Source organism: Parambassis ranga, chromosome 7 (genome assembly GCF_900634625.1).
Source record: "Parambassis ranga chromosome 7, fParRan2.1, whole genome shotgun sequence".
Classification (NCBI taxonomy): Eukaryota; Metazoa; Chordata; class Actinopteri; family Ambassidae; genus Parambassis; species Parambassis ranga.
Genome location: NC_041028.1, coordinates 6,606,480 through 6,616,265, shown reverse-complemented (window position 1 = coordinate 6,616,265; position 9,786 = coordinate 6,606,480). Strand labels below are relative to the sequence as shown.

The following is a 9,786-nucleotide window of genomic DNA, read 5'->3' as shown; positions in this document are numbered from 1 at the left end:
ACAGCCATATAAGGAGGACTGAAAAAGGCCATCTATGTTTAACTAGAACGTAGGTGGCAGGATCATGAGATACCACCTTTCAGTCTCTTCTGATGCAGTCCTGGCAACCCTCCACAGGAAGTCTCACCACAATTCTTACTGCAGTTTCAGGTCATTAACAAGCCTTTAGTCATGAGAATTTCAGGTGGGTACCAACCACAGATGACCTAAATTACAAACTTGGAACTACTATAAATGAAGATGGCTCCTGATAGGTGAAACATTTTCTAATTTAGCATAGGATAAGGGAGAGAAAAGGATGCATTACATGCTTCACCAATTCAGTTAAGTCTTAAACCACTAGATGGTGTGCTTGTCCATTCACACTTACAGTACACGAGAATGCACTGAATGCAGAGCATATGGAACGGCAAAGCAGCTCCTTGTGACAAGCAAACAATCCGTGTGAAACTCCATTTTAACAAAGAACTCATCCAGACTGCAAATTCACCCAGGGAGAGAAAAGAAATAAAAGTCAATGCTCCAAATCTTTATCCAGACACTGACTCATTCATATTTGAGAATCTGGCTGGCAGCCATGCTGTTAAAAGACAGAATAAATACAGAGCAAGGGCGCGTATGTTCAGTGTTGGGGAGTAACGAATCACATGTAACGCTGTTACGTAATTTAATTACAAAATAAACGTATTTGTAATTAGTTTAGTAATACAGGAGAAAAGTATGTAATTAAATTACAGTTTGGTGGGTACCAACCACAGATGACCTGAATTACAAACTTGGCACTACTATAAATGAAGATGCCTCCTGATAGGTGAAACGTTTTCTGATTTAGCATTTTTAACACTGATGTAAAGTTTAACATGATAAATGCACTTTAGACTATATGAACTGTAACACAACAAACAGCTAGGCTCACAACTATACAGAGCATTTTGATTGACTATTACAAGCTGGGAAAATGTCAGATAACCATGTCAATTAACTTTATAAGACCTGCTGATATATCTCATATTTACACGTTTGCCTGAGGAAGGACTGATGGGGAGTTACATGACTATTTACATAACAACTAGGCCCGTCCATAACTTTAAGTGACGTTAAAACTAACAGATAGCACTAGCTATTTATTGATTAGCAAACTGTTATGCTAATTGTTAATGACGTTATCAATCGTCGTTCTGCAACAGCAAATAACATCACTGACAGCTTTCCTTTTTCCCTCCCCTGGGCTCATCATATATATATATATATATATATATATATATATATATATATATATATATCTAAACATATATATATATATATATATATATATATATCTAAACATATGGTTACTGGTTCCTGAACAGGAATCAAAGCCATCCGCCATATGATGTCATATCCGTATGACATCACACACGCATGTGTGACAGATCAAAGCCATGCGCCATATGATGTCACTCCCAAGTTTGTAAATGCCACTTCGAATAGCAGATGTGCCACATATAATATGGATCTAATACAAACACCAACTCGTAAGATAAACAATTTCCAAAACTACATCCCTCTCACCAACAACCTCCCAAAAGAGTTAGCTCAGGGAAATCTGCTGTGCATTGTAGGTACAGCAATACAAATAAAGCCAAAGCCTAGAACAGGTAAACCCATATATGAGTTACCAGCCACTGCCCGCGTAAAATGCACCACCCAGCGTGATGGGCCTCTCCATGAAAAGCCATTTAGACTGTAGACTCCATCTGACTATTCAACATTTACACTGCATGTGTTTTTCACTTTGACGTTGCACTGACTGTGTATTTGGTTTGTGCTGTTTGCTTGTATTCATCTTTATGAGGAGGCTTTTTTTATCATGAAGCAGCATAAACACAGTTCTTTAACAAACAAAAATATTTTCCCTGCAACTGAGAATAACTGGACTTCACTGCTTCTCAAGGGCAAGATAAGAGCAGACATTTCCCAGTGCCACTGTGTGCTTCTTTTTTTTTCTCCCTCTCCTCCTCTGCAGCAGATGGTAAAGAGAAAATCACTTTTCTGCTGAGGGCAGGATGCATCAGGGTCAGGGTTTAAGCTTTGAGGTCCACTCTGAACCTGGCTGATTTGACAGTACTGTTTTGCATAGTCTAATCAAATATATAAAAAAAGGAGGCAGGATTTGCAAAGCAGCTTGATACAAAGATACTGATTAGATTAGGGATTTTACAGAACAGCAGGCTAGAGGAGCCACACACTCAAGCATACAGGAGCATGCAGAAACAAACAAAAAAGATTTGCACTGCACTCTTAGAGTGGAAATATATATATGTATATATATATATATATATATATATATATATATACATATATATATATGTGTGTGTGTATACACACATATATATATATATATATATATATATATATATATATATATATATATATATACCCTTATATATATATATACCCTTAAATTAATATTTTGTTGCACAACCTTTTGAGGCAATCACTGCAATCAAACGATTTTGGAAGACCCTTGACCTGCGATTAGACCAAGCCATCGTTCTGACACTAGGCAGCGCATTTCGCTCCAGAATGCTCTGATAGTCTTCAGATTTCATTGTACCCTGTACAGATTCAAGACACCCTGTGCCAGATGCAGCAAAGCAGCAGAACATAACCGAGCCTCCTCTATGTTTCACAGTAGGGACGGTGTTCTTTTTTTGGTGTGCTTCATTTTTGCGCCTGTGAACATAGAGCTGATGTGCCTTGCCAAAAAGCTCCAGTTTTGTCTCATCAGTCCAAAGGACATTCTCCCCGAAGCTTTGTGGTTTGTCACTATGCATTGTGGCAAATTCCAATCTCACTTTTTTATGATGTGCTTTCATCAGTGGTGTCCTCCTTGGTCATCTCCCATGAAGTCCACTTTCACTCTTAAGGAAAGAAAAACCCACAATGGTCACAAAAAAAACTTGAAACTGACAAATATTATACATATATATGCATATATATATACATATATATATATATATATACATATATATATATATATATATATATATATATATACATACATACATATATATGCATATATACATACATACATATATATATATGCATATATATATATACATATACACACATATATATATATACATACACATATGTGTGTATATATACATATAAATACATTACATTATAAATGCATTAAGAGTGCACTTGTCCCGCATTCACACCGAAACCTCAGATCAGCAACCAAGTGTAGATATACCAGTTACGTTTAGTTGTCTGTCATGTGCTAGTTGTCTGTCATGTGCGTTTGCTGAGTCTTGTTCAGAGAGTGACTTTTTCACTCACCTGCATTGCGCACATCTAAAAGTAAACCATAAAGTTGGGTGCCCCTATAAAGACTGTGAGACTTTGAAAGCAGTGTTTACTCCACAAAGTACACAAAGGACAGAAGTGGAAGAGATTTAAGTCAGAAATAGTTGGTGATGATTTTATAAGCCATGACAGTGGTGCCGCACATAAGCAAATGTCAGATGCAGATGATACTGGGGACATAGAAGAGGAGAGTGCAGTAACCAGTGAGCATGAGTTTTGTGATTTAAAAAAACAGCTTGAGCACAACTTAGCATCTTTGCTACTAAAGATGCACACTGTTTTGCACATACCGGACAGTGTTGTACAGGATGTGCTACAGCAGCTTTGTCAAATCAACCAGCTGTCACAACCACTTGTACAAAACAGAGTTAGGGCCATATTAAACAAATATAATACTAACATTGATGAAACAGTTGTGAAAGAGATTGTCAGTGCTATGTCAGAATGTAACATGATAACATATTGTTCCAAAAACGGACCTTTAGGAACAACCAAGGAAAGAGCAGCCTATGAGCGTACAGAGTTTCCACTGGTAAACCCAATTGGATATGTTGTGGAAAAAAGCAAAAAACCTCTTGCATATGTTCCCATTTTCCCATGCTACAGAAGTTGCTTAACAAAACTGATGTTTTAGACAAAGCTATGTCAGAAAAAGTACATGTCCCACAGGAATACAGATCTGTCCTTTCTTGTACTTCAGTGTTTTAAATTTTTTTTAAATGTTTTTAAATTAAAAAGTGGCACAACAACATCAGGATGTTCTATAATGTTTGAGCAATACATGCCAGTAACCTTATAAAACTGTTTTGTATTCCTTTCTACTCCCTTCTAGACAACTGAACCAACAGACCTCAGGTGCCTTTCTCTTAGGGGATTGCCAGTTATCTTGGGAGATGATCCTTCTGCTTTCTTCAAGACCTGCTCTGTAAGTAAATTAGATTGTTGAAAATGCATGTGCTAATGTTTTAAGGCAACGCATATTTGTACTAGAACAATTTGAATACATGTGGACTAAAACATGTAGCTATAAAAATCTAAAAGAACTGCGCTCAGTTAACTTGGCTATGGTTGTAAAAATGAACAGGAAATTAATCCAGACCTCATAGCCTGTATGAGCACGGTCTCTTTTCAGTGTACAGTTTATTTTCTTAGGGTATTTTTATTGTAAATGTTGTGAACATTTTGTGGATTACAGTGCTGTCTAACTGGTCTGCTCTCCTTGTCAATATGTTTCTGTAAGGTCACAACTGCTGAGAACTCTTGCATTGGAACTCCTGTGGAGTTTGCACTGACCCTGACCTGACCATCCAAAGTGGGAATCATCTTAGAAGGGCGTGTGGTGATGGGTGACCTGGCCAGCCTTCCTCAAGTCTTCTGTGTCCTTTTTGGACTTGTTTATGCTCTGCATCTGGATTATCCCAAGAGTATGAATAACACATTCTGCATTTTCCAGCAGGTGATGCTCAACCTGGGTAAAAGTAAGCTTGCAATCAAAATTCAGACTCTGAAAAATCAGCTTGCTGTGTAAAGTGGGGTTCTGACTCATTAGACTGCTGCTCCATATATTGGGTGCCTAGTTTTAATGTGTTCTTAGAAGGCTCTTAGAGTGTTTGCGGTTGTACTGCCTATGTTTTATATTGCATTGGTGATTGTTTGACTTGTTTGACACAAACGCGTGTATGTATGTATGTATGTATGCAAATCAGCTGGTGCTTGAGAGAGCATCCACAGTGCTGGATGTCTCTTGCTTGGTCAGCTGCTTCCTGTAGATCAGCTTGGGACATGTTTCATCACCTGGTGTAGGTTTGTAATCTTCATCATCATCATCGCTCTCACTGAAACTGGTGGGACCTGGGTACGAAGTCCACCTGGTCGCTTTCCATAAATTGATTCATCCATTTCCACCTCAATAAAAAAGAATTGCTGTAGCTAAAAACAAATACAGGCAGTGACATCATGCTGGCATGACAATCCACCTTATTTCAAAAGCTTTAATGCCAAACCATGAATCACCACCAGCTTATGCAGATGAACACTCTGGTTTATACGTCGTATGTGATCCATTTACAATTAGGGACTTGGAGGGGAAAAACACAGGACTGGAGCAGCCCATTCAACAAACAAGAGTTACATAATACCTCAAAACAATCAATGAATCATGAATATTTTAAATGCTGCACTGATAAAGGTTGTTCTTAACAGTGGGACAAAGTTCAATTTGCAGGAAAATAGATTAATTACTTAGAGCCACAACATAAACCCACGTGAACATCACACCTACAAGGAGGGCCTGTTCTAACATATCTCAAATGTACATGTGTGGGTGTATATTATTCCTTACATGTTGCAGCCAAGCTGATGACTAGCCTTGGGACACGATTGGGTGTAATGCCATAATGCCAAAGATGGTGATAGCTTGTTCCTTTCAACACAAATACATTTGAATATATATGTGTGTGTGTGTGTGTGTCTGTGTTTTTTTTTTCCCTAATCCTTTTCTTAAGCATACAGGCGGAATTTTAAAAACTGATTTCCAGCGGAAGTCTTACACCCAATGCTATATTTCAGCTTCCACATTCATGTGGACTCCACATCTACCTGCATGAGCCCACCTTCTGAGAAGTGAACCCCATGCAGTGAGTTTGAATCCAATGGGGAATCGGCTATGTGCCTCTGCAGAGTGAGTGAGTGGGAATCAGTCAAAGCCCTGAGCACTTATGGGGGGGCGGGAGGGGGTTGGAGTGCTGGGGCTAGCAGTGAGGAGGTGGCTGCTGGTAGGCAAAGCTAATTCACTGTGACAGAAATCAGAGCTGTCAGAACCACCATGACCAAGCAGCATGGACAGCGTATAACCAGTCAAACCCACAGCCAAGGGAAAGCAGGGAGCTCAGAAAGAAAGAATGGGATGTACTGCATAAGGCACTTAGAGAAAGAAAGAGTGTGGTGTAGAGGCAATATTGATTTTCTTAACAACATCAAAATAGAAACAACAGAAACATAGGCACACAGGTAGGAAAATACCCTCAGTCAGAAGATTTTCAACATAAAAGCATTCAAATGGGGGTTAAGACAAGCGAGGATTTGCTTCAAACACATGTATTTAAAACAATAAGAACCCCCCCAACACACAGCTAAGTTTCAGTCTGCTGGGATTACTGGTGAAAGGTTACTGGAAAACACACATAATATTCAAGAGTAAAGCTCCATAATCTGTTAGTAAGCAAAATAATAAAAGTTTAATGATATTGAATATTGTGGGAAAACTGAAATTGTTCAGAGAGAAGGAATAAGAGAGAGAGGGAGAAAGAGCCAGAAAGAGAGAGAGAGAAGGGCAGCCACCAGCATCATTACTTAATGATGAGACCGAGAGACACAAGGCTGGTCTCTAAATGACACAGAGGAGGGGGGGAGGGGGTGTGGGGGTTGTGGGAGATTAAGCGAGCTCTGTGTTATACACTGCAAAGCACTGCAGGATGTTTGTTGAGCAGCAGTCTCATTTGGGACGTGGAAAAAGCTGGTAGGGGGACCTTAAATTTGGTTGTGGAGGAAAGGCGAGAGTGTTATTATTCCTCGAGTGCCTCGGGACAAGGATCCAAGAAGTAGATAAGGATTATGGCGACAATGCTGTGGGTATCTATGGATGAGATACAACTTCGGAAGGGAAAAAATGCTGGAAAGTTGAAACTCTTACGTTGTTCCTAAGCAGTTTATTTGGATTCGTGGTTCGGAAGGGTTCTTTTTTCTTTTTTGGATGGGGAAAATGGGATTAAGTAAGCGGGCCAACTTGCTTACTTGTCTGAAAGTGGCATGAACATTCTGCTCTCTGATTCATACAGACAAGTCAGCACCGAAAAATCTGTTTCAGCTGATCTCCAATAATGTTCGGCTTCAAGTCTCTTAGTACCAACTGAAGAGAAACAACTGCTTAAGGTGAAATATTATTTTGTGCCTTGACAATTTGAAAAGTATTTGCAGCTATCGGATTAGTAAATAGAGAATTTAACCTGCTACAAATTATGTAGATTATTTTCATTTTGTATATTTATGTCATTAATTGATTATTAAAATAACTAATCAACAAATACATTGATTTTTTGAAATAGCAAAAATCCATTTTTCTTTTTTTTTCTTTCATTTATATGCTGAGGGCTCCTGTAAGGCATTCTCCTTGAAGTCGTATCATACAGCCGCTGAACAGCTCAAAGCTCAGAGGAAAGAAGAATAGCTTTCACATATATTACCCTGTTTCTCATTTGATTCTTATTTATCCAGGGAGAGCCAGAGGGATTAGAATCCTTGAAGGATCTGACTTGCAGAAATATGACCTGTGGACTGTATCCAGGCCTTTCGCTGCTGCTGCTCTGTCTCCTCTATAGCTCTGAGGGGACGTGTCCATCAATGTGTCTCTGTGTGTCTGACACCGTGAGCTGTAGCTCCAGTGGTTTAACCAAGCTACCCATGTTACTGCCAACCTTCTCTGTCACCCTCGACCTCAGCCACAACCATCTGTCCTGGCTGTATCCAGGCAGTTTCAACAGAATGGCCAGACTGGAAAACCTTCGGATAGCGCACAATCAGCTCAGCACCCTGAGTCCTGGAGTGTTTCAGAATGCATCGGGGCTCAGGCACCTTGACCTGTCCTCCAACAAACTGCAGGTGGTGGAGCAGCACTACTTTCAGGGGCTGTGGAGACTGGAGGAGCTCTTTCTCTTCAATAATAAGATCGCACAGGTGGAGGCTGGAACGCTGATTGGTTTGAGCAGCTTAAAAAAGGTCTACTTCAGCCTCAACCAGATCACACACTTCCCGTTTTTCTCCATACATGATCACAGTCACCCATTCCTGACCATGCTAGACCTCTCATCTAACCGACTGACTCGCCTGCCATGGGAGGATGTGAAGGCTTTACCCAGGTTGGTGCAGCGGGGGCTGTATCTCCACAACAACTCTCTGATCTGCGACTGCTCCATGTACAGTGTGTTTTGGCACTGGGATCTGAGGGGTTATGACTCAATGAAGAACTTTGTGGATGCGCATACCTGCACCATTTATGGGGATCCGCGAGCATCCATTCGGTTTCTCCGCTACAACCGCTTCTTCCACAACTGCACAGTGGAAAAAGCAGTCATGCAGCCTGTGACCGTTCTCCTCTCCAACGTGCTGGTCTCAGAGGGAGAAGGGGTGCGTCTAGACTGCCAGACATCCCTAAATAGCTCAGACCTCTCATTTACATGGCTCTCCCCCAGCAAAGGGTACATCACCCAGGCCAGCATAAATGACACGCTAATTAGCCTCTTTTCGAATGGTACCTTGGAGATCCAAGCAACCAAAGTCAATGATTCAGGTCTGTATGTATGCACAGCTGTGGATATTAAACAAGGTCTAAATGCAACTCGGGAGGTGAATGTGACAGTGCTGTTGCCTGCAGTGGAGCCATTTAACACGGGATACACAACATTGCTAGGCTGTGTGGTAACTACAGTCCTCATCCTAGTGTACCTTTACCTGACTCCATGTCGCTGCAGCTGGTGTAAACAGCCAAAACCTCCAGTTAACCCCATCGCAACCTACAATCCCAGCACTCTAACTTCCGTCTTCTCCCCCTCCACAACAGACCAGCATAAAACCCACACTAACAGGCATGTAGCATTCATGGAGCCAATGATAAGTGAAGATGGAACAGAATGGACTCAGGAAAGTTGATCCCAGACAAAAAAGAAACACAAGAACCTCTAGACAAATGAAAACACCTTACTCAGGAGCTATTATAGCAGACATAAAGGAAATAAGATACATTTCTGTTTCTTTCTCAACTGCCAGCTGCAGTTAAAAGGCATCCTGAACACAAAAGCAATTTCTCCTGTGCCCATTCCTCTCTTTTCTGTAATAAGGCCAGGTAGTGGAAATGAAAGTTTCAACTTTGGTTTATTAGCCATAGTGTACTGACATTGCCAAATCACAGCAGAGCCATTATCGGTCCTGAAAATCGGCTAATAACTTCTCAGGTACAGCACTTGTGGGGAATATTTCTCATGGAATCAGAGAATGAATCTGGCTCACTTTTCACACAAACTGTTTAACGTGGACTAAAGTTCATATAAAAATGCTGCAAGTGAATGACTGCATGGACTGCAGGAAGGAAGTTCCGCCTGTGTATCTTAGCCAAGTTGAGGTGCTCTGTAATTAGTGTGACAGAGATATCCAATAGCACTGCATCAACTGAGGATGGGCTTAAAACTATTGTATATAAATTTTGTAGCTTGAGCATGAAGCACCTAAAACTCTGGTTCCTGAAAACTTTTCCTAATATAGGATTCAGACCTTTTAAATCAACTGCCTACTCTGCTGATGTAGTTTTCATTTTGAAAGCTGTTACACTGTTATTGTGCCTGTGCGGAAGCTACAGCGCTCACATTAAAAAACCTTATCAGG

At 40.4% G+C, this 9,786-nt stretch overlaps 1 protein-coding gene across 1 annotated transcript; it reads left to right on the top strand.

Moving 5' to 3' along the window:
* Positions 1-7,659: 7,659 nt before the first annotated feature.
* LOC114438952 (amphoterin-induced protein 3-like) lies at positions 7,660-9,057 on the top strand. The gene has a single exon (XM_028410607.1). The coding sequence runs from the start codon at positions 7,675-7,677 to the stop codon at positions 9,055-9,057; it is 1,383 nt and encodes a 460-aa protein (XP_028266408.1). The 5' UTR covers positions 7,660-7,674.
* Positions 9,058-9,786: the final 729 nt, after the last annotated feature.